Here is a 26,716-nt window from a genome sequence, read left to right as displayed (position 1 = left end):
TAGCCCACCTGACATTTTCCTGGTAATGGCTCCCTTCTTTAAAAAATGTCACATGCACAGACTGCAGTATGGTAAATGCAACCTTTCTTTGCCTTTGTGAAACCTTGTAGAAGCAGTGAGAGCCCAAGGTTTCAGAAGCAACAAGCTGGAAGCCAACACTTTCAAAGAGCCATGGCAGCTGGCTGTTGAGCCTACTGACAGCCACAGAGACGGCCAAGTGAGCCTTACTCATAGCCCATGGGAGTATGCCCTGTGTACCCATCACTGTAGCAAACCCTTGGTGGCTGAAATGCATTGCCAATCACCACCCCTCTGCTTTCCAGCCAACAGTTTCAATTCCTAATGATAATGGTAAGATTTGCCCCTAGTTTTTGCATATAGTCATAAAGTAGTAATGTGTTGCTAACTGATCAGAGATGCAAGGAGCTTGGGCTTGGAATTTCTTAAGAAAGTAACTAACTCTGCATACTGCTAGTGAATTTTAGGTGTCACACGTATTTCAGAGAGCAAGAACCCAGCTCTTTCCTTAACCTACAATCATATGCTGAACAAAGAGGCTTTGAGAACAGGATTAAATGAATACCATAATGTCATGTTGGAGCTATGCAAACTTGACTTTTTCAGCACTGAACTTTCAAGTTTCATTCCACTGACATGCTCCTAATGAATTTTGGAAACTAAATTCCTAGGGATGCAGCCATATAGTTTATTTAAATATATACTTATGCAGCAGCCAAATTAAGTGTGACAGCTTGTTTACTATGGGTTCCTCCCCCATGGGAGCTTTCAGACACAGTACATTAAGCAAGACAGCAAAACAACAAGTCATGAAACAAACAGCATTAAGTACTGGCATACCTTATACATATCTTTCTGGTACGTAAAAATCACAAGATTTACTGGCCAAATATTTAACACTACTATAAAGAACCCACGCTGATCGGCAATGCAAAAAAAACGACAGCTTTCCTACAGACAGCCTCTATCTTATTTAATGTCACCTATTACTTAGCTGCCACCAAGAAATAACCTGGTGTCAATCTGCCTGCTGTGTATGTGCACCTTAGGTAAATAAAAAGTATATTTTAAACACAACACTATATCCTTCCATTGTCCAAAGATTCCTTGATTTTATGTGTTTGGAGTTTATAGTGTAATTTCCCAAATTAAAATTTAATTATTTTGGTAAGCAATTTACATCTAGTCTAAAGTAAATTAATAAAATGTTTGAAAGAAAGCCTATACTGAAGAGTAAAAGCATCAGCATCAGGCTGCCAATGATAGCTCTACCAACACAGAAGGCCATTTTTAGTCTTTTAGAAACCTCCGCCATCACATGACAATGTGTGGAAGACACTTTTCTGAACACACCTCTTGATCTGTGAAGATCTCAATGAAGTTCTGGAAGGAGAAGGACCCTGACTGAAGAATGAGTTCTCCTGTGTTTTCAAAGCATTGTCCGGTCAGTACAAGGAGCTTGTGTCTTGCGGCATCTGTGATCATTAAGCGCACCTAAAGTGAAAGAGAGAAATACATCAATAATGGGAGTTACCACGTGTTTCTATATTCTACTGAGAATGGGCAGTTCTTCTCTCCTAACTTAAAACATATTTTGCACCAGACTGTTGAAACAAATTACAGTACTCTTTACGGAAGACAAGTGAAAGAAAGGTACAAAAGGGAAAAATGGAGGAATAAGAAACAATTTGAGAGGAGCTCTGATGAATAAACCAAAGTAATGACATGGAAAAGAAGAGCAAAGAGCAGAACAGAATAAAATCTGAATAAAAGTTGCAAAACTTTTTCCATTAAAAAAAAGCATATTCCTTGTATAACTCGTTGAATCTTAATAGCACTGTGTCAGAACAGCCTTGGTAAACTGTATCCCATGCGTTAATGAGGGTCAACCACATGTGTCAGACTCAGTTTTTGGAAGGCTGCTCTTCTTTTCCCAGAGTACAGCATTACTTGCCATTCAGCTGTGAAAACATCACTGAAAAGTAACAGCCACAAATCACACATAAGCGTGTCATATGTAGACTGTCATCCTGTTGTAAACTGGATCATCTAGAAAGGTAAGGGACAATTCTGCCATCATAAATTTGAACTTCAAGCACCCAGAAACAGTCACATGCACCATTTACATCTATGTTACTATGAACACTGTAAGTTTTTATAGTGTGTCAACCCAAGACCTTTTTCAATATACAGTAAATTAAATGGATGTCTGACAGCACAAATGAGCTTGCTACTGTGAAATAAACGTCTTCTGCATTTCAAAATAACTATTTTAAAGCTCATTACTTTACTTGATCCTCACTACAGCTCTAATAATTCCGTTTCCCCCCCAGAGGGAGATTCACTTGCATGCTAACAGAAATCCATATATTCAGTATATTTTTTTGGCTGAACAAAACCTAAATTTAAGAACAAAACTAAGCAAAGCCTGTGTAAGCTTCCGTATTGTTGAGTAAATTTTTGCAAATTCTTTGAAAGTCTTGTCCAACACTGAAAAATCAATTCAGCCTACAGTAAGGTATGAATTTCGAGTGCATGAATTCCTCTGTTTAAGGAGGAAGTAAGTTAAACCAGAATTCTGATTCCAGAGCTTTGCTATCCATGTACTAAATCAGATGAGCAGAGTCCATCTGGAACAACTCCACATGATATTGCACCCAAGCTTCATCTCCATGGAGAAGACATAATCACCTCAGTTCTCATATTCTGTCAAATATTTATATTGATTGTTAAGCAATCACTTCTGTTAAATAATTCCTGCTCATACCAGGGAGGCTGAGCCAGAAAAGCTTGACCTGAATCTCTCCTGAACAACTCATGTTTTCAGTACAAGTAGAAAACAGACACTGAACAGTATCTACCTGAAAGAAGATCCCAACTCTACTACATTTTTTTTGTTATATTATTAAATAAGTGATACTGAGCAGCAGAAAGTTCCTTGAATTAAACACAGAGCTAATGGTGGTCTGTTGCTAACTTCATTAAATAATTCTAAATTCAGCAATATTCTTGCTGGATGTAGTATATCTACTTTATTTCAGACAAAAATACAGATAAGTGCAGACGGCTGATGTGTGTTACTCAAATCTTGTCTGCTTTAGCTGTATTAAGACCATAAAAGAACTGGCTTCCTCTTCTATGTTTTCTCTTGTTGCTGGCAGTGGTGCTGGACAGTCTGCCAACTTATGTTTAAACTCACCAGGTTTTTCAACAGCAGAATTTCCTGACTTGTGAATCACTGATATGTGACTGTCACATAATTCCCCTTCAACCTATTTCGTAAATTGATGATTAAATACATTCCATAGAGCTAGCAAACTGTGGCAAGAAAAAGACTAAATAAATCCTAACAGATTACAGAGCATAATGTATGACACACATGGAAGACCTTCAAGAGACACATAAATTCTGTGTCTGGGTATAACCAAGGCTTCCCTAAGGACTACCAAAAGTTTGTCTTCTGATTTCAAGACTGCTGATTTCCGAAGAAATACTGCAAGGTGATGATTCTGTTCAGCTCCACCTGAACAGAAGTTGCTTGAAGTCCCAAACTGTTTGAAGGAAGCAGACAGTAAGATGTAGGCTCAGTCAAAATGGATCTAAAGATGGAGGGTGAACAGACAGGAGTGTCAGTCGATCAGCAGTTTTCCCAGACTAACGGTACAGTTGCAGGAGGGTTAGAGCAACAGAATGGGGACTTCTTGGGAAGGAAGTAACTTTTCATGGGAGTTTCAGAAACCTGTTTTCTTCGGGAAACTACAGAATCTCTCTCTTTGTTCCTCTCTTCTGGGAGGTATTTTGGCATTTGATTTGAATATGATGAGCTGTGGGCAGATCCATGCTCTAACTCCCAGTACGGCTATTGCCAGGCAGATTAGCAGGAATTTCTTCTAATGTAATCTTTGATTTTCCTGAATGGAAAGATTTAAGTCCTCTTGTGGTGAAGTCTGAGCTCCGTGGTAGATCACTGTGTCCCCAGGTACAACCTGGAAATATCTTGACATATGAAACTAAGTTTTGTGTTTGCCATAATGAGCAAAGCATGACTATTAGAATCATAGAATAGTTAGGGTTAGAGAGGACCTTAAGATCATGTAGTTCCAACCACCCTGCCATGGGCAGGGACATTCCAACCTCTGATTTAATTCTTCTGCCTCTTTCTTACTGTCTTTTTCTGGCTTGTGTTCGATTAGCATCTTGCTTACCCAGCCAAGGTAAATCTCAGCTTGTAACTTCTGGCTGTAACCAGCTGGGCAAGATGAAGGTGAAGAAAAGATTGCCTCCCGCAGTCTAGCAAGAGGAGATTAACTGTAACCTAGCCAAACATCTTCCAGAGCCCAAGGAGTAAAGAAGTCATTAGTGGGCCTCATACTGTGCTCTTCTGTATGGTCATCCATCAAAGGTATGACAAGCAACAGCAACAACAGCAAGAGAAAATTGATTTCCCTACTTTTGTCTGTTCCTTTGGCTCTTCCCTCCTCCACACAATCACATCACAGCTTTTTACTCTGAATGTCTGAGTCTATTAAGAGGTGCTATGCAGCTGCTCCTCACCAAGTACCTCTAAAGGCTTGTAAGAGATTTTCAAGCATATTTTTTTTAGTGAATAAGCTGCCATTAACTAAGGTGAATTACTTATTCAAACTTAAACAACTGCAGAAATTTCATTCCAGAGTCGTCCTTCCTTTCTTTTATTTTTCAACCATCACTTAAGGCTGGTAACAAAATAGATTTTTCATTATGTACTACAAGCACAGCTGCTTCATTTCCTAACAGAAATGGTACTATGTCAGTGCTCTCCAGCATAGGCTGGCAACACAATTATCCCTGTTCTTTCAACCTTCAGTCTCACTAGCTGAGTTTGTCAATTTTGTTTTTGAGCTACGTGCCCCTTTCTTTGACTCGACTCTAATGAACTCTAGTGAGTTCACAAGGAATTCATAAGGAATACCTCTTCTGAGTAGTCTCCAGAGTCTGTTGATCATGTCATATGCTTTTTGAAAGACAGATAGATTAACCCAGAATCATCACATAGCTGATAATTCTTCTTAAAGACCTAAATTTGTCTTTCAAGGAACTTTCTCCATGTGTAAAATAGGCATCCCAAGCTACCAAACAATAAAGGAACAGAAGAAAAGTAGATGCAGCTTCACTACAACTGCTTTCACTTAAGAAGGGAATTTGGCGCACTATGAAAAAAATGAATACTGAGATCAGAGGTGTGTTTCTGTCCTATGCCTCTGACGTTTTGTCAGGAGTCTGGGAAAACAGGGAGAAAATCAAAGGGTGGCTGACGTTTTTTGCAGCTTTTGCTCCTAACATGTTCTTTCATCCATGGTTAGGACCCACTTTTACTCTGTTAAGACTCTGAAAGACGTATTGGGGTTTGCCAGTCACTAAGCTGCAAGGCAGTAACTGATATCGAAGAATACATCTCTTTCACTGCTCTGATCCTGTCCACTTCATGGATTTTTTATGACACATGCAATTAATTTTTCTGACTTACCTCAGTACTAACTGCTTCATCTGAGGGATTGATCAGGACTACAGTTTCTAAGACATCACTTCTATGATGAAGAATCTTCTGACCTGCAAGTACAGAGAGAAAGGAAAAAACAAAGTAAAGAAATGTAATGCAACCAGTATGGTTTAAACCAGGACTTCCCATGAGCTTGTTGTACATCCTGTTCTGCGACAGCATTCTGGTCACCCAGAGCTTTGCACACTGGCCACCACAGCTGCTGTACAGCTCATCTCTTCAGAAACACCCATGTCATGTGGTCCTGTGAGCCAGAAACTTTGCTATGGGAAATTCAAGGTAACGGAAACCAACTGGCAACCGCGCCAAGCCCTGTCTCTTCCTCCTGGCTGGGGGAGTCCCTGCAACTCACTGTGGTCTCACAGAGCTGGTGTGGTCAGGGACTGGAGTAACCATCACCAGCTGAGCATCTGGCCCTGTATTTTCACATATATACATCACAGATATATCTGAGATTACACAGTCCTGTAAAGGTGACTTTAAATGAGATTTTCCAGCAACTATCAGTGGCTTAGCTGCAGCAGCAAGAAAGGTGCTGCAAACTTCCCTAGCAAGAAGCAAAGTGAATATTTGGGCTGTATACTGCTCTGCCCACCACAGCTGATGAGCACAATCTGTGAGATAAGCAAAGGAGCTCAGGGTGTCCCTGCTGCCCACCACCACCAGTGCCATCCTGCACGACACTCTCTGCTCCATGTCATGCGCTGTGGTTGTGGTCCTGAACCAGGCATACCCCATGCAGACCCAGGTCCCTGGCCACACCAGACGAACCAGGTGAAAGCCAGAACCCACCCTGCCAAAACTCCCCTTTCAGCCCTCAGCTAATACTGATTAACATCAGGATTCTGCGAGAAGTTGCCTGTGATGGTGGTCAGACACTTGCCATGCTGTCCTGCTTCATCTTCCTCCTGCTTACAAAAACTGTGGCAAGCAATGTTAGGCAACAAGAGTGAACGGGTGTACAAATAACAGCTAGTTCCTGAATGAATAATGTCTGGACAAGACTGGTGCAGCCTCGCAGCCCACTGGCTTTCATACTTAGCAGTCTGTCTCCGTATTTAATAGCGATATTCATCTGACTGGGAGTGAATGCCAGGAAAACACAACAGAACCCTTGACATTTTTTTTCTTATGTTAATTGGCAAGTTCTTATCGGGGTCTCTTTCTGTGAGAACTGCAGTGAGATTAATTAGCAGCCACACTGTCATTCAGAAATCCAGACTGGTAATTAGTCCAAAAAGCCCATAAGAGCTGTCCCTTCTGAGCAAACTGCTCGGTGCCATATTAACTAATTAAAATAAATAATTACGCTTAAAGGGACATACAAGGGACACAGAACAAGTCACCTATTTGCCAGCTTCAAAATACTCCCCTGTAAAAGAAACATAAAATGACAAAGCTGAGAACAGCCACGCTGAAAAGATCTCTGCATTCCTGGGAGCACCAGGCAGCTGGGGCAGCCTGAGAGGGTGGGCAGCCAGCTTTTCCCACACCGCCTTGGTGCTGCCCCAGCAGTGAGCCTGCCTGCACCAGCGATGCCCTCCTCCTCCTCCTTGCCCTGCCTGCACCCCTCCTGCCTTCCTCCTCCTTGCCCACCAAGCTCACAGTGTGCTGTGTCTTTTGCTGTTGCCCTAGGGAAGGTCTGCATTTATATTAAGAGCTTAGAATCAATTGATAGAAAATGAAGGAGAAGGAAAAAAACCCTAAATGTTCTCAAGTAAAACGTGAGATGGGGTTGTAGGTTACTTTTTTATGCATGACAGTGCCCAGAGACTTGTATATAATAATCTAATTTGTTTTAAGAAACATGATTTTCTTAACATCTTTTTTTTTTTTTGCTATACTTCATTGACAGAAGGAGACAGACTGTCTATTACAAATGGGGAGGAGGGCAGGTCTCCCACTGCAGCATCCAGTTCTGGCATTATCTTCTGTAATTCAATTTATTTTTATAGCTCTGCTTCCTTGCCTAACAGGAATGCATACATAAGGCTACATTCAATAAAGCATCCAGATGGTTCTGTTACTACAGACTCCTTTAGAAGATGCTCTGCAATCTGATATTTTAGTTATTCTGCAGATTTCCCTCAAGAGATTAGGCAGAGTTTATTGAATCTAGTCTTTACCCCTGGTAAGGAAACAAAAGAAATTGCCACCCTTTAGTTGCCACGGAGATTCCTCCCTTAACATTTGATGGCAGAGAGCACACATTTTGCTTCAGGCCAGACTAAGCTTCATACATGATTAGACATTAACACATTAAACACAGGTAGAAAAGAAATGTAATTAGCCACATGCAAAGTTCGACAAAGATGCAGTGTTCATTTCGAAGCACCCACTTTGGATTTCACTGAAGCTGGTCCAAGGTGTGTAGCTGTGAGAGATTTGACCTGAGAAGTCGCAGCTCCTGCTGACCAGCACCAATGGTGGGCACTTATGTCTTATTCACCCATGGGCCAGACACCCAGCCAGTCTCAAGGTGCATGGATTCACGCACCTTGAGACTGATTTCCAGGGTCAAGCATAGAGGTCTGCACCCTAGACACCGTGCTTGCTCAGAGCTGCATGTGTGGCTGCCTCCCTCTTTGATGCCTCAGCATCAGCGTGTGTTACTGCTTATCACACAGGGTGGGGGGACCCGGTGCTGGCAGGGGTGAGTCACTATGAGGGCTCCCAAACACACGTAAATCTTGAGAAGTTTATGGCTACTTGCTGATATCAACAACACGGTTGTTGATATCAGGAAATTGTTGATATCCCATGTCACTACTTGAGAAATAAAAAAATGCATCTTTTAAAAAACTATTTACAGTCTTGTAAGAATGACACAGGCTTACTGCCCCCCATGATCTCTTGAGACATTCAGATACAGTGAAGGGAAGTCGCCCATGGGAACAGTTTTATCAAATAAGCAAACTATCACAGTGTGAGAGCAGAAAGCAGCAACAGCATTTCACAAACTGGAAAGAGACTGTGACTAGCTGAGCTACAGATGGAGAGGGAGAATCTGAGACTTGTGTAGAAGATCTGGGGTTACTTTATATTGACTTTACTGGATTTCTGCAGCCCATCACTACGCATTTGACAAGATAATTCTGAGAGAGTCAGAGGAAGGAAGGAAGAAACTTCCAGGTTGCACAGAAGTGGCTGGGTGAATAGATTTTACCTGCTTACTGATTCTAGAAAGCGAGTCAAAGTCTCACCTAAAGACTTCCAGAAAAGAATATTAATCTGGTCCGGAAGAAATCTAAGTATCTGCACATACTTGATTTTATTAAGTAAAGCTTTACAGTAAAACCAGATATGAATAAAGAGTTTTTGTAGCTGTTTGATTCAGAACCAGAGCGGAGAGGAGAAGTAAACAGCATATGACAATTGCTTAAAGGGTCATTTCCATATGCATCATCTGAGTTCCTATGGCCATAGGATAGTATTACTCCTCAACTCAGCCAAATATCAATGGCAGTTATAACAGTATTATTAAGATAGGGTTGGTGTTACTAACATTTCCTAGGGAAGTGAGACTGAACAGATTTCTAATTTACATAGTTGATCTTTACAAGCCAATCAAACAGCATGATCATGGGGCTCACTTTTAACAATGTTTATGTTACATTTATGCAAACACAAAATGTAATGGAAAGGGAAAGTATTTTTCCTTTGGGAAAAAAAGGAGCTTTTTGCCTAGCCAACAGTAATGCAATAACCCATACATTTTAGATAATTTCAACCTCCTAATTGTTTTACCTACTTTTTCAAGTGGGGACTTAAGATTTATCTTCCAAAAAAGACATGTTAACCTTGTGTTCAGCATGGCTGCTGATGTTATCAACAGAGAATCCAGAGTTCTGGATGACTGGTTATTTGATGGTTGCTATTTCTTATACTTACTGAATAAATCTATTTTTCCTTGTTTTCAACACAAAGATCAACAGGCATAATTGTCAAATGATGCTATAATTGTGACCAGCCGCCAAACCTCCCCACTGTCTACCTTGAGGCACTAAATGACAATGATTCCAGACCAAGGAAAAAGGATCAGGATTCACTTTTACAGATTATCAATTATCTGAAGAAATCTTGCATAAAGGATATGGAACACTCCATCCCCTTCACCTTCTCTGTTGAGACAGGGCCACCAGAGCACATTAAGTTTCCACTGACATGAACTACAAGCTGGACAAATAGGCAAGAGTACAGCATTAAACAAGGTAGTGAGTTTTATGGAGCTGCCAAACCAAATTCTTATGTAAAAATCTGCCGTTCTTTATCTGCAAGTAAGAAGAAAATTATTTGCAGACTTGACGGAGAAATGGCTGTATAACGAACAGGCACTGAACTACAAGAGCTGAACCTCTTCTAGAAAGCCCTGCAAGTGATGCCAGCAGCTGCAGAGGCTGATCAGTCAGTCTTCTAAATAGCTGACACCATGGGGAGCGTGTAACGCAGGCATAACTCCATTTACGTCAGAGAAGACAGATTCACTGCCTCCAGTGCTTAATTCAGCCCAATGACTTCTTAAATCTAAGCTGGGTGCAAGGAAGATACAGTCATTTTTCCAGCAAGAACTCTCGTATATGTACAAATAATAGAGTACTTTACACATTTCTAGGTGAAAATAAAAATCCATATACCTACCAGGATGCTGAGTTAGTGTGACAGCTGTGAACAAAGAGTCAGCTCTACTAACATTGCTGAGCCCTCTGATGGGGACAAAGATTTGAAAGAGTGACACTGACTGCAAAGACTGACTGTTTTACTTGTGACTATTTAAACCTGCCTCCTCTGAACAGAAATTCATATCCAATAGTTCAAATTCATATCTAATGCTACATGTTTTTTGCAAGAATTATGTCTCAAAGTTGGATTAATCATTCTTGCATCTGATCTGCTGGAATACTGAACTGTTTTGTGACTCTCCAGGAGGCATAAATCCGTGTTTTATCTTCTCCCTTCATAAATGGAATTCATATTCAAGTTTCATATGGTTCAGCTGCAGCCTGGTGATTGTTAAATGTTTTTCCTACTCACATTTGACTTGCAACAATTTATTAACTACAAGTCCTGAGAGGCAATGTTGTGCATGTTGTATTTTAGGATTTTTAAGCTCACATTTATTTAATGAAATAAGGCTTGCATATATTTCATTTCAGCTGTTGGGTAAGTTCCTACCTGTCAGATCTCGTTTGAGTTTCTACTTCCAGGTAATAATAGAGCCCTGAAAGTGGAAGGCTAAACAGAAGATGATGATGCAGCCTGAACAGCAACTGCAAGACTCAGCCTCTGTTTACTGTACATGAACCCAGTCAACTAATCCTTGCTCAGGACTGTGAGGGAAAGCAAGCTGACCTGTCTGCATGAATATTCATAGATGAATTTATATTTTCTGCCTCAAACTTTAATCTCCAATACTGGCAGGCTTATGAACCGAGTGTGCTAGGAGCTGCTGCAAGAACTACAAGTATTCACAGGGGACTTCACCCCTCTGTGACCCACTCCCATTGAAATCTGCTGAAGTAAATTTTAGGCATTAAATCACATTTTCACACACCCTATGTATCAACAGACTAATGGTATCAACTTCTCACACTAAATATTGATTTCTTGCACTATTTGCCAACTTCCTGTGACATCTAATTTGTTGTCAAAATACAGCCATTTATCAAATGGAAACAAACTGCTGGCCTTTCACTCCCATCTGTTACTGACAGGGGCAAATTACTGCCCTCAGCTGTCATTCCTCACCTTCAGAAACAATAATTTTTGGCATAATTCTTGATGTTTTACAATTTCAGGGCTCTCTGAATGACTGATAAAGTATTAAAAATCTCTTCAGAACAAAGCAGTACTAAAATAGACTGAAAAAATTTGAAGCAAATCAGTCTGAAGCACACTGACAATGAAAGTTTATATGTTGTATTTTAATGCCTACTGAAATAGGTTTGTCTCCAGAAAAAGGGGATATGCCACAAAAACTGAACAAAGTACCCCAGGGATTTCCTTATCAATTTCACTGAGACTCTGGACAGGACTGAAATTTAATCTAAGACTGCTGAAGTCCTCAATAAAATCAAAGGGAACAAGGATACACCTGCTGTTTATATACTGAACTTGCAACAACAGTGGAATCCAGTGGTTCTGACAAATGGGTTCACTCTTGACTTGGCTTAAGTAAAAATAAGTATCGCAGACACACAACAGCACTGATCTGTTCAAGGAGTTCAGCTACCAGTTACCGGTATTGAGCATTAAAATTTGCTACCAACAGGGAAAAGTCAAGCCTCTTCTTGAAGTGAGTTGCTGTCTTTAATTATTAGAATACTTCTTTGATCAGCAAATCAAACCTTCCTCATCCATCCCACTATAATCAATTATTCCCAATAGCTAAGATTTCATACTTCTGGGGGAACTACCCAACATCCTAACCAGTTGCTGTGCAGATGGTGGGTCCCTGGCAGCAGTCTTTGCTTTCTCATTTGATGCCTAATTGTTGCTGTAGTCAGGCATGCCTGTCCCTGAACTCTGCTGTTTCTGTCTTTTCTTGACCTGTCTCATTTACAATCCACATGGTAGACCAAGCTCAAATCCCAGAAGCCTTGTCTGTCACTATTTGGCAGCACTGCAATTTCAGTGAGAGGATGGCAAACAAAGGACGTAAATCTGAACTGGCACAGCTGGAATTATACATTGCAGACAGGTGAGTGCAGCTTTATGACCCTGTACTAAGATTTGATTTCCTGTTGTAGGAGTTATAGGAAGTAAAAAAAAACCAACCCCAAAAATGTGTTGATAGAGCAGAGCAATTTAATATCTGCTCAGAAAGAGATGGAAGAGTGATGGCTGTTTGCCAGAGGGCCATCATGCCATGCTCAATAGCATGGCTGTAAGTCAGTGTGGATTTGAGAAGCCAACACCCTGTCCTTGTCCCAACGGGACACCCCAGTGTCTGACATGGGCTTTCCCATACAATTATTTACCCAAAGTCACCATCTCCCTCAGGATTCACCCTTCCAACCTTGAAATAAGAGGCTTCAGAGAAAGCTAGAAGACTGCTGCACTCATCAATATCGAAATATTTGTATGTGCCTTTATGTTTTATCCTTCAATTGTTTTGCCCTTAAAGCCTTTTTATATAAATTGTATAACCTTTTCCATTATTTTCAAGGCAATATGTAGCACTTGCTAGTCATAGAATCATAGAATAGTTAAGGTTGGAAAGGACATTAAGATCATCAGAAAAACAACAAACAAACTTAGGACCTTCCTTCAAAATATTCGTAATTAAGAATGGCTTCCCGAAATTCTGTTTTTAATCTTGTTCAGGAACATTTTCACATATTGGTTTTATAGATTAAACCTCTACATACACTGTGGTCTCTGAACAACTACTTTCACAATGAAGTTTATCTTTAGAACACATCTGAAAGGTATGAAAAGGTTTTAACCCCATAAAGAGAGATAGGGAAACAGTTTCCAAGGTCATATAGAAACAGATACCTGAATCTTTAGAAACCAACCAGAATGCTGCAGTTACACAATCCTTTTTGTTGTGAAAGGTAGATCACTATGTTGTGCATTAAAGAACACTGAATACTTAAAAAGCAATGGATAATGGGTTATTGTTTCTTTCGACTGCTTCCCAGAGCTAAAGTTCTTCTATAAACCACTTGCCTGGATATTTAAAAAATAGTAGAAATTTGTCCTATCTAGGCAAAAGCAAAGCAACTTAATCTTTTCCTCTCTTAGTTTTTGTATTTCATAAACTTAAGGCAAGCAAGTAGGCAAATGTGAGACTCACTGTAAGCATCTGTCTTGAGTTACATGTCTCTGTTACAAGTAGTTATCTTAAAAAGCTGTTAACAGCAAGTTAGTAAATCGATGGCATGTATACTATGGTCAGACCTGTGTTTTTAGGCTTTAATCTTTTCATTGTCTCACATTTACCTCTTGCCTACCCTTAAGTCTTAAATGCATAGAAAATGGCAAGGGCATCTGTATGATACACTGCAGAACTGATCCATGGACCTGGAGCTTTAATTTTCAGCTGCACAGCACATTGCCCTTGTACTGCATAGAAAATGGCAGCCAACAGGCACAAAGGATGGGAGACTGCAGTGATGCAGAGCTGACTCATCAGTCCTGAAGGTCAGTGAAAGTCCTCATCTGAGCCTGCATTTGGGAGTGTTACTAACCAGGAAAAAGTAAGAGAGCTGCACAACATTAGCCCTTCCAAAAAGAATTTTCTGTTTAGAAAGAAAGAATTTTTTTTTTTTACAACTGGAAAACATCTCAGATCCAGAAACTAATCATGAAAAGAACAGACCATTTCTCAGTATAATTTGTTTGCATTAGTCCCCACAATGTGGTATTTTAACTTCGCACGGAAGAAAAGGAATCTCTTTCACATCCTAACTCAGTGTTAACTGTCAAATAGCCAAAACCAACCTTATTTGGAAAAAATACTGCTTCTTTCTCAATACCTCTGTGGGGTATTACTCACAGTCCACTCTTTATTGAACACTACCATATAACGTGATTCACAAGATGAGTTAGAAGCTTAAGTGTTCCTTTGTCATACCAAGTCCCAAGTATTTTCACATTACAAACAAAACCATTTACTGGGCTGTTAAGAGATGCTAAGCAAATTTGTGCATCAAGGGAAAAGTGCTTGGGACTTCTTCCAAGGGCTGCTTTTTATGGAAAACAAGTACCAGATTTGCTTTGATCTTAATTATAACAAAATATGATTGTGTCAATCTGCTTTAAATGACAGTTTCTAACTCAAATCCAAGTGCACTCCATAGGAAAACTGCCACTGAGATCAGTGAGGAATAGAAAAGGTTTTCTGTTTACTTGGTGGCCTTCTATGATGGGGCTACAGAACTGATGGAAAAAGGAAGAGCTACTGACATCATCTACCTGGACTTGTGCAAAGCATTTGACACTGTCCCACACGACATCCTTGCCTCTAAATTGGAGAGACATCAATTTGATGGATGGACCACTCGGTGCATAAAGAACTGGCTGGATGGCCGCATACAGAGTTGTGGTCAACGGCTCAAAGTCCAACTGGAGATGGGTAATGAGTGGTACCCCTCAGGGATCAGTGTTGGGACAGATCCTGTTCAACATCTTTGTTGGTGACATGGACAGTGGGATTGAGTGCACCCTCAACAAGTTTGCCATGTCACACTGGAGGGAAGGGATGTCATACAGAGGGACGTTGACACACTTGAGATGCAGGCCAGTACCAACCACATGAAGTTCAACCAAGCCAAATGCAAGCTTCTGCACATAGGTCGGGACAATCCCAGGCACAGCTACAGGCTGGGCAGAGAAGAGATTCAGAGCAGCCCTGCGGAGAAGGACTTGGGGGTGTTAGTCAATGAGAAACTTAACATGAGCCCTCTTCAGTGTGCACTCACAGCTCAGAAAGCCAACTGTATCCTGGGCTGCATCAAAAGGAGCATGACCAGCAGGTTAAAGGAGCTGGTCCTGCCCCTCTACTCTGCTCTTGTGAGACCTCACCTGGAGTATTGTGTACAGTTCTGGTGTCCTCAACAGAAAAAGGACATGGAACTGTTGGAACAAGTCCAGAGGAGGGTCACGAGGATGATCAGGGGACTGGAGCACCTCCTGTATGAAGACAGGCTGAGGAAGTTGGGGCTGTTCAGCCTGGAGAAGAGAAGGCTGCGTGGAGACCTCATAGCAGCCTTCCAGTATCTGAAGGGGGCCTATAGGGATGCTGGGCAGGGACTCTTCATTAGGGGCTGTAGTGACAGGACAAGGGGTAATGGGCTTAAACTTAAATAGGGGACGTTCAGATTAGATATACGGAAGAAGTTCTTTACTGTGAGGGTGGAGAGGCACTGGGCATAGGTTGCCCAAAGAGGTGGTAAATTTTCATCCCTGTGTTCAAGGCCAGGTTGGACAACAAGGACAGGTTGGGCAACATGGTCTAATTTGAGGCGTTCCTGCCCATGACAGAGGGTTGGAACTTGATGATCTTAAGGTCCTCTCCAACCCTAACCATTCTATGATTCTATGATTATAAATATCTGATATTGAAAACAAGATAGGGAATATCAGCATTATGTTTGTCCTTAATGGAATTTAAGCAAGTAGCCAAGATCCTTCCTGTATTTAAAAGAAAAACAAAAGCAACCTCAGTTAAATGTACTTTACTCCTTTTCAAATGTTGCCATTGCTAAAACTTCCTTTTTACATCTTTTTGTTTTACTTTCCTGTGCTGCAGTGCTCGGCTGTACCATTCTGCCCTCACCAACCTGACTCAAGAGCAAACTCTGAAGGTTGCTCAGAGTTTTTTCTTTTTCTCTGCAGCACACTGTGCAGATGCTTCCTTGCACTTCACCACAGCTTCCACCTTCATATCGAAAGTGGAGCAAAGCAGCATCAGGGAAAAGCTGATGTAAATGCAAAATGTGTAACAAAGGGATAAATACTGCAGTGAATATTTCAGGAAAATATATTTCATTACTCTGCCTTTTTATTTCAAAGACATCACCACTTGAATACATTTTTAGTGTTTTACTCCCTCCTTTCAGGAACGAGTCTCTGGATTTTGATATCAAAAAGTCTCTGTTAATGTTTCCAGTTTGCCACAGCCTACTTGCTAGTGGGTTTTCATCACTATGGCAGCTGAAGTCGAAACAAAGCGTCAATTAAAATCCTCTGGGGGATATTTCTGATCTTGAGGTCACTACTGCTTATGCGACTTACTTTTAACTTCATCTGCCATTTTTGTCAGAAGTCAGACAAGTCAATACAACCTATGAGAGTTTCACACATGGGGAATGCATTCTTTTCCTCAAGCACATTTTCTTTGACATGTATTTATTAAAGTTTCTCAGTTTATATATAATTTTTATCCTTCCTCCTAGTTCAAATCAGAGAAGGATTTCATTGCCTTGGCAGCCTATGAATAATGAATGACAGATCTGTTTGCAAGCATGACGGCTGATGCAGGAAGCCTTGCACTGCAGGTTAGACAATTTTGCAGGATATAAAATTATTTAAGGCTGAATCTTCATACAGTCTGGCAATGAATAAGTTTTCTTGGGGAAAACCTCCACAGTTTATAACCTATCCTTGATAGTTGCACCGTAACGTTAATTTTTCATATACATATATATGTATATATATACATACAAATTCCCAGTTGTTTACCAAAATAATTTCTTAAACATGATCTACATTGAATTTAAAACACTGTGAAGTTCTTTCACAAACAACATCACAGCTTTATTGCTGTTTCCGAAACAAATCACACAATCATAACAGCTGTATTAGAGTGGAAAAGTTGAATTTTTTAATACTTGGGTTTACTTTTGTGTGCTTTAGAAACTTGTCATTCTGTTAAGCGTATTATTACTATCAACTAATGTACCAGCTGTGGAATATCCCCGAGCCTCTGCAACCACTGCAAAAGCTAACAAGATGCTCTATTTGAAAGCCTTTAATGAGAACCAGGTTTAAGCTTTTCCCCTGGCAACCATCTGGCTTCCCAGCTCCATGGGACAACTTGCCCAAAGCTTTTATTTTGCTTTACATATAGTCAGTGAAAAAAGCCATGACAATAAGCAGTGTTGCTAATCAATTTCTGGATGTGAATTCTTTGTCCTATCCTAGCAGCAACTGCTTTCCCCATCTGAAAGAGCAGAGCAATTGTTCTGCCTGAAGACAGAGATCTTGTACGGCCAAGAGCGAATCACTTGAAAACCTCAAAACATCTTCATCCTCTGATTCTTTACTGGATGTGTATAATTCTCCATCATGATGCAAATTGCAAATGTAATATGAAATCAATTGCCTCTGCATGCAATTCAAGCAAGTACTATTAATTACTTACAGGTTTTACAAAGAAGAAAATGAGAAGGTGCACCTGCCAGCTAGATGTTTCAACACAAAGGGAACATTAATTTCTGGAATTAAAACAAGCCATAAATAGTCCCTCCAGTCTTTGGCCTTCAATTTTCTGATGATGTGCTTAAGTATAACCAATGTGACTACATTATAAGACTGACAAAGTCAATTCTTTCTGTAATTAATACATCAAAACAGGAAAACAGGAAGAGAGGGAAGAAATGATAAGTGTCTTCAGGAAATATACACTCATATCCAAATAGCATCTCAAAAAGTCAACGTTTTTTAATACTTAAATGCCGAAATGTGACAAAGCTTTACCCTATTTAGTGGTGGAAATTGTAGTATCAAAAAACAATGTATGAAGAACAAACAGTGATAGCTCATGTCCACTGATCCAAGGAAAAAAATTACTCAGCAACAGAAGTCAAAGGGCTTGGAAATCAGAAATCAATGGACCAGCAAGTGTAAAAGCAAAAGCTGGCCCTCCAAATGATGAAGTGGGCAGACTTCAGAGGCCAATCAAGAGTCTAGCTTGGATTATTCTCTTTTTTGTTTGTTTACTGGCCCTGGACACTCTTGCTGCACCAATTTCTGTATGGAAAAATAAGAGATAAACAGATGTAGTTCTGAAAGCACCTGTTTTGATCTTCTAGTGTTTGAGTTACCATTTCTGATGCACTTTCATACTTCCAGTCATTGTCCATGGAAGACACAGGTGCCCCCAGAAATAGTTCAGGCAGTCTCTGAGCTGAGGAGCAGAGGGTTACTTTTGCTGACCCACAATGGGAAGATCCTTTCTGCTTACACAATCACAGCAAGTTTTTGAAGGAGGGCACAGAATTTGCACCTGCACATGGAGATTTGTATAGTTAAATAGTTTCCGCTCGATGCGGAGAACTCTGTCATCTCCAACGAAATAAACATCCACCAAACTCCCAGACACTTTACCGCAATGCTCGGTACACAGTACTGAAGCAAAAGCTCACCCTGTCATGGAAAGGTAAAACATTTAATTAAATATGAGCTCTGTCTCAGGTTTTGTCTCTTACAACTAAGCCTTCTTATCTTTTCATAAATCTTCATTGTTATTTTGGATCCTCTAATCATCCTTTATGCCTTTAAAATACAAATCTCTGGAAATACTTAATGTCTCCCAGTGGGAACAGTCAATACAATTTTGGCCTGGTCCTTTGTGAAATTGTGAGAAACCTTTAGCATACCGTGATTACTTAAACTTTAAGGTCCATTCTTCTTTTCATGTGCATGCTTAACTCCTATTAATGCCGATGAGAGTTATGTGCATACAACAATGAAAGATTAAACTCTTTATTGTTTAAGAGGTGGTGATCAGCCCTGTGCTGCTTCAGGGAAAAACCTCAAGGATATTGCAAGTACTACGGGGAGTTAATCTCATTACACACTACTAATAGCATTTGTGGCAGTGTTTGCTTCTTAAATCAACCATAGGTGACCACATGGTGCCCTGTAACTGGAAAGCTGTTTCCATAACACATGCACAGACCAGGCTCTGCTTAGAAGATTAGTCTGTAAGCTGCTATGAATCTATCTCCTGACACTTTCTCCCCCACTGAGAAAAACATGTGTTTTTATTTTCAGTTTGAGGATTTGTAACTCAACAATGGATTTTTTAATTAATTTTTAACTACACAAATCTTTAATTTTTTTTAATATTTTTTTGTTAAGCATCATGGATTCAAATACAGAGATGTTTAGTTAGGAATGAATATATATTGTGATGCTTTTCACACAGGCTTGTCTTCTTGAGTTATCATAATGATCAAGTCCACCTAGTACTTTCCAAATGCAAAATTGCTGCAGGGTTGATTTTAATTCAAGACTGCAATCAGAGAAAATAAAGACATCTGCAAAAGATAAACAAGTAAATCAAAAACCACAAGAGATGTCTCTTTTATCAGTCAGCATTGTCTTATCTATAGAAGCTATCCATGCTATTCTTTAATATACAGAAATATTTTTAACTAGGTTGACTTTGTGCATACCAATTAAATCAGCAGAGTCATGCTGACTTAAACCAGCTAGTGACTTAACCCACAAATCAGTTTTATTGTAGATTTGAACAGAAAGGCCACCAATCACTACGCAACTGCTTGCAGGCAAAAACTGAACAATTAAAGCTGGTTTTATCATACAGATTTCATTGTGCTGTGAAAAAAAATCACCATCTGAAATCTAGAAATTTACAAAAATCAAACTTAAGGAGACTTTTTCACACTAGGCTCAGTATTAGAATTAATTCCTCTGGCTTGCATCCAAGTGTACAAGCAAGAAGAATGGTGATCAACATGTTTTAAACAAATTTCTTTTTCTAATTACTTTCGGCAATTGACACCAAGTAGCCTCCAGCAATAGATTGCCAAGAGGAGATCTTAAAGGCAATTAGAAAAAGTGCACCGACACTCATCTCAAAACTGAACTGTAGAGATGTGTGGCAGAATATTATTAATAGAGCTGATGCGTCAATGCGGACATTGGGAAGTGAGGGCTGCAATTAAAATGAAAACGCTGAAGAAAGAAATGCATGGTACTTTTATTTTGTAAGATTTAAAGGATGTCTTCTATCTATACTCCATCTGGGAATTTCGTTATGATTGACACTGATCATTTATTAAAAGTGGTAGCTTCTGGGTGGATCCTATAAATGTAAAGTTTCTGTTTAAATCACGGGATCTAGAACATTTCAGATTATTAAGAGAGCCAACCCACTTTCTCATTTATAAAGATGGCCCCTCCAAGTCTCTGGCCCCTATCCCCAGCAGGCTTCATGCTTTGTCTGTGCACTGATTGCTCCTGGAAACATACTCTGGAAGACCTCAAGTAGGAAGTCTCTTATCTGTAGCCCCAAGGGTCATATTGTTGAAATTATCTTCATGCTGTGTTTCCCCAAGATGAAACAATTGGGGGACACAAGAGCCAGAAAACAAGCAAACAAAAAAACAAACAGAAAACCACCAGGTACTGGGACTTTCTTAAAAGAAGGTGTTATGCAGATAATTCGGAGAACAGAAAAATTTTGTTGAAATTTTGTTAGTATAAATCATTTTTCAACAGCCAACATCTTCATTTTGATCTAGCTAGTCCCAAAAACTCCTGTAGGGAATTTTTGCCCCCAAAATTCTGCAGAATCTGCGGCAGAAGTGGGAATTCTATAGCATTTGGCAAGACCCCCTAAAGATCTTAATAAACTTTAATAGCATGCCCTTGAACAAGCCAATATAAGAGGAGGCCTACTCCAAGATATCCTGAAGAAGACACCTGGAAAAATCAAGAGAGAAATATTTTCCTGATTCAGATAGATACAATAGTGTAATGTTCTGTGTTGTCTAAGAATAGATGTGTACATGGTAAATCAAGAAAGTCAAGTCCAAAAGTAGCATTAGGACCATCAAGTGCTGTACAAATTCAGGCTGCATATGCCTCAAGCCACATCTGTCTTACAGTAAACAGTATGCACCAGGTCTGCACACGTAGCAGGAAGCAAGGCAGCATCACCTTTGCAGAAAGGGTGAGATTTCACTGTGTTCTCCTAAGAAAAGAGCATTCTATATTGCCTGCTTTTCTTAACTTAAAGATGATTTCTGGAAACCTCCTCTTCCATGAACAGTCATTGCATAGTTTTGGGGTTTTCTATAATTTTCAGTTGATACATAAAATTACTCTCTTATTCAACTTGTAGCCCACACAGGATGAGCTCTGCATCCCACGCTCCTCATTACTACACTATCCTAGCTAGACTGACGAAAATCTCACCAAATCTGAAGAACCATGTACCTTCCTCATTTGAAACAGAAGTGGTATAACACAACACTGAAATAGCAGATTTTTAGGTACCTAGAAAAAATAAATACCCATAACAAGAGCTGTTGGTTACAGTGGCTTTCCCCACAGAAGCCTAGCAGTGTCAGCCGAATCCCATATTCTGGTGCTCAATATTTAATAGGTCATTGGGCAAAAGTAATTAATTTTTTATGAATGTTTAAGGAGAAACTGGGTATGGCTGCTGGTAGGTATGGGGTAAGTGATTGTATCTTTACATACAGAGGTTATTTATTCTTTGCACATAGCTAGGAAAGATAAAAAGAAAAACATATAAGTTTATCCTTACACTGAAACTACACTGCTGGGAACATTCAGCACTTACTCAATTGAAGTAGAGAACCAGAGGAAGACACATTTACTGATCTGCAAGGCAAAGGGGGCGCTTCGGGGGGGGCTTGGTAGAAACCACAGTCACCATCAAAAAGAACAAGTATCACCTAGACATGAGATGGCCTTGTCACTACCTCAGGATTGTTCAAACTGGGGATCTGTGAGATTGCATCCCAGTTTTAGGACCTGTCCTCTGCAAGGATGGTCATTGGGTTTGTCTGACACCAGAGAGATTTGCCAAGGTGGGTAAACTTGTTTCCCCATCACTTCCAGGAAAAACCCGGTGGGTCAGAACCATGCTTTCTAGTGCTTTAGGTAACCACTAACAGGGTAGGAATAAACCAGATTTAGATTTTGAAACATCTCTATTCCCTTTCCTAGCACCCCTTCCTAGCTTGAAGGTCTCAGTAAGATTCCTAATTTCCAACAGATCTCCTTTGCCTTGTTTTCCTAAAATACTGTGATGTGTTTTTGTTTTTAACTTAGACGACAACAAAGCATCGGGTAGAGTCCAGTCAAATTCTAATATTTGACCATGACACTAATATTTCACATGTTAGTCAATAAAACACTCATAATAATAGCTATAATTGAGGGAAATATTTCCTTTTCCATATGCCAAATAATGACAAAAAAAAAAAAAAGTCAAAGAATCCCATGGAAACTGGAACATTTATTTGGAAACTGTCTTTGGCTTGGTTGCTATAAAACAATAACACAAGTTCTTTGGCACAGCTCCCCCTGTACGCAGATTTAATCTATTTGTTGTTAGCGAATATTAGCTCTTGATATGCAACTGTAAACACATCTTTGCTGTTCCCTCAGATCAAAGCATGTGGACTTACATTTTATAGATGTATCATCAAGTCACAGCACATTTGCTGTCATTTCAACATATTTATAAAATATCCCGTGCCACACTCCTTTGAATGCTAAAAATTGCTTTCATGATTTGCTTAGGGATACTATGGATTCAGCTGGCATTATAATATTTCATTTAATGAAGGAAGATCTCAGAAGCACTTTATAACATTCAATTAAGTCAAAGCAGACAGTTCTTAAAAATATCAAGGGTTCATTTATATCTTCAGATTATGTGTCAGCTTTCAAGCTACATGAGCTGTATATGCAAACTATGTTTGGGAGAAGAATATATTCCTGAGCATAAAATCAGTTAGTAGGTCTGACTTGAAGCTTTAATTACAGTGATACAGTTTGGTCCATCCTGTATCAGAATATCAACATGCCTGTAAGACAGTGTTTCATTCTCATTTATGTGAAAGTTGATACATGCCAATGCTAATATGCCCACTTTCACTATCCACTCCTAATATCTGAGCACTTGTCACCCCACCATTGTCAGACTTATTATGTATGTGCTAGTCTATACCCACATACATGCTCACAGTTACTATAGCACTGTAATTCTAACCTCCAAGGAAAGTATTGATTGTCTTAGCATCGGATAATGCACTAAACAATAGGTTCCTTTCAATTGTGGATTGCGGCACATCTTCACAGTTTGTACTGCAGTAAATTCTAGACCTTTCAGAATCATGAAAGATCTTAATTCTGCCTCTGAAAAACTTAATACCAGAGTCCGCCTCTTTCCTTTTGTAAAACCAAGATCTGAACACCAGTCAGAGGAATTGCCACCACTCAGGTACAGTCTGGCAGCTTGCAAGGATCTGTCTTCACTGGACAAATACAGTGCTGGCTACTTGCAGTTCCTGGTGCCTCAGAAGGAAACAGAAAAGCAGTAGGAAATCAGATCCCCTGGGAAGGTTTGGCTTTTTTACTTTACAATGAGGCTGAGTTGGCCCCTCACCTAGCACCATGGAATTTGATTTCCTTTGCACCAGCATCACAAAATGTTGAATGTTTGTGCTAATAAATTGTAAAACCTTCCCCCTTTCTTCACTTGTCCTTTTCCCCACTTGTTCTTTAGCTCCTTTCTGTCTTTTTTTTTTTCTGTAATTTTCAGGATCAAAACATCTTGTGAGAAGTATGTGAAAGGACACAACCATGCAATAGAAACAAGTAACACAAAAGCAGCACGTACTGCCCCTATTAGATGCATGGAGGCAGTATACATGTCTAGGACACCTTCTGGATGCAGTTTCTCTAGTAGATTGGATGTGGGCAGTCCAGCACACCAGGCCATGGCTGTCACTGCTGCTTACAACCTGAAAAAGTGCCCATACCTCAGCTGTGCAGACCTTCCTCCTTCACCCGGCTCCCTGAACAGACTGAGGACAGAAAGCCTTTGTAAGAATCTGATAATAGTTTTACAGTTCATGGAAAACAAAACAATGCTTTTCTGGTAATATTTTTTAAATGGAACTGAATTGTTCCATCATGTTCAATTTGAAAATTGTGAGGTCAGAAAAATGAACATAAGATTTGAAATATTTCACTTATACATGAGAAATCATTAATCTAAGGAAAAACACATTTTAAGAGAACATGAATTTTATTGAAAGGGTATTTTCAATTAAAATATGCTTAACTAAAATCTTTGACCAGCTTTGCAATCTTTATTTTTAGTGAAAGACACCAAAATTCTACTTTTGGTTTCGCTTCAACACTCTTTCCAGCTTAGTTCCATAGCTCCTGGGAGCACTTGCTTGCTTTATTCCTGGCAAAACCCCTCCAGGCCACAGGGACTGGGCCTTAGTCCTTGTGTGTCACATTTACATTTGGGGTGAGTGCCATGTTTCACGGCTGCAGCTGTTGGCCTACTGTTTCTGCCATTATTTGCATTTCAAACAGAATCAATGGAAGCAGTGAACTGTAAAATCAATAGAAGTTTTCCATAGAAAACAAAAGTCTTTTATTAATCTGACTCAGCTGCTAAAGTACTGAATCATGGAAAACTTGGTAAGATTGCACAATCCCTAATGCTGAGTATCATTTCAAGTGAGATGAACAGGTTTTTTTGTGTCAAAAACTATAATTGAAAAAAAAAATCCTCTACAGATGCTGGTAACCTAATTTTCAAAAGGTAATCACCTCTGTTGTCCATTTTAAACAGATTAAAATACAATTCCAAAATCAGTGCAATAGAAAAGAAACTGAGGCTTAATAATTCTTACTCTTTTTTTTCCCTCAAGTATCTTATGCTGCTCTATCAAATATTTCATGTGTTATAGTAGTCTGCATTTCCTAGCTGGAAGTTTGATTTGGATTGATTCCTATCTCACCACTATTCCCATGCTCTTTATATAATTTCTCACTCACAAATTTGAAAACTTGCTTTGGAGACTAGTGTCACATGTAACGGAGTAACTACAGGCAGTGTTACAAATCAAGATTCTAGAGAAAAAAAATAGAAATAAAAAAAATAAAATACAAAATAAAAAAGGCAGCAAAATCACAGAGAAGCTACAACATCCCTAAGCAAACTCCATGGACACTGCCTATAACAATGGTTGAACACAACCCCAATTTTTATGCTTCACTGGGGCATGCCAGCACTTCTACAAGATGTTCCTACTGTGCTAGCATGTCTGCAAGAAAGCAGATCTGTGGGGAGCAGAATGAAGAGCACTCTGCCATCTTTACCACAGCTAACTACTCCAGCCATTCCTGCTGTAAAGAGAGCATTCACTCCTGCTCCTCCTAACAGCCTGAAGTGTAATTTAGAACTATTTTCTCCCCTACTTCTAAACAGCACTGTCACCCACTCCCAGTTCTACCTTCAAACGATATGCATCATTGCCTCCAGCTACTGAAGAACATTTCTGACAAAAAAAAATAACCCTATTCTCTGGGGAGGGAGGTAGTGGGTGAGCACAAAGATTTGAAATAACCACGCCGAGCCTGTGGCTATGACATCAGACCTCTTAAGCTGATGGCTGGGACACTAATAGCAAGAGTACTTTGTTTCTTAATGGACCTCTGGGCTCCTCAGTGCACCCTCTGTGTGAATTGTCAGACATTATTTCTCCCCTTCAACTCTCTTTTTCTTTTTTCCACTCTTCAGAGTTGAGACAGGCCTAGACAAATCACCTTTGCAAAGCAGTGGTGGCATCAAGGTTATTATTCTGCCTTCTAATCCTTGATGTGAAATGTTCAAAGGATAGCTAGGTACTGCAGGGACTCATCTCATCTCTTTGTAGATGTCAGGACAGGCTTACAGCTGTGGTCACTCAGACACAAATACAAGGTCCTGTCCGCAAAGCATGTCTTGACATCTTGCAGAATAGCTTGTGTGTCACAACTGAATTCCTACCATTAAGTAGGTTTTTGTTTCCACCTGCTTAGTTTCCCCCTCACTATCACATTTGCTAGTTTTTTTTATCATTTTCTGGGTGCTGTTAATAAAGCCATCACACATTTTGCTCTACAGCTGCACTTCAAACAAGTCAATGTCTGTTTACTATTTGTATTTCTGTTTGTCAAGTTTTTTTAATGAACATTTTGGAAATACTTTATTTTATAACTAGCTGTGCACAAGGCTCTTTCTTTGTTGCAGATACAGCTATTGTGCATGATGCGTTAAGAAAAATAACATACATACTATGGAATATAAGACATTGTTCTTCTGTATAGAGTTAATAGTATAGTGTAGATTTCTCATCCACCATCTATCACAGATGCTGGAAAGAGAAGAAACACCCTAAATTACACAGAATAAGGGCTGATCCAACTGGCCTTCAGATAACAGAACTTTTTCCACTGACTTCAGTGGGAATTGAACAAACTTACTAAAGAATGATTAAAAACAAGAGTCTACAAAATATGTTTTACAAAATAAAAATATAGGATTTTTCACACTGCCAAAAATATTTTCACTTGCTAATTAACAATTTCAAGAAAACTTAATGTTTTATGAATTATTACATTCACCATGCACCACAGTGCGAATTTCCCCATGGTTTTAAGAGTAAGTTAATTGTGAGTTGGTTCGTGGTCTAATATTGTGAATTCAGACATAAATTATTCATCCTCTCTCATATAGCTCTATATCCCATCTGCAAGTTACATGGAAATTACTCCCCCCAGCTCAGATTCCATCGAGTGTAAATTGGCATAGCAACAGTGAATTCACAGTCACCCTGTATTTAGCCTGCACTTAGCAAT

The 26,716-nt window shown here is 39.6% G+C and overlaps 1 protein-coding gene across 1 annotated transcript in view; it reads right to left on the bottom strand.

Moving 5' to 3' along the window:
* MAP1B (microtubule associated protein 1B) overlaps positions 1-26,716 on the bottom strand; it is a 68,296-nt gene that overhangs the window by 12,451 nt on the left and 29,129 nt on the right. Inside the window, exons 3-4 of the mRNA XM_057406106.1 lie at positions 5,525-5,607; positions 1,372-1,512 (exon numbers count right to left, since the gene is read on the bottom strand). Of these exons, the coding sequence (XP_057262089.1) occupies positions 1,372-1,512; positions 5,525-5,607 (224 nt within the window). The remainder of the gene's footprint in view (positions 1-1,371; positions 1,513-5,524; positions 5,608-26,716) is intronic.

This window comes from Pezoporus wallicus, unplaced genomic scaffold, assembly GCF_028554395.1.
Source record: "Pezoporus wallicus isolate ANWC-B61680 ecotype Strahan unplaced genomic scaffold, APGP_CSIRO_Pwel_v1 contig_7506, whole genome shotgun sequence".
Taxonomy (NCBI): Eukaryota; Metazoa; Chordata; class Aves; order Psittaciformes; family Psittacidae; genus Pezoporus; species Pezoporus wallicus.
Note: the sequence above shows the minus strand (reverse complement) of the source record. Positions and strands in the feature narration are given on the sequence as shown.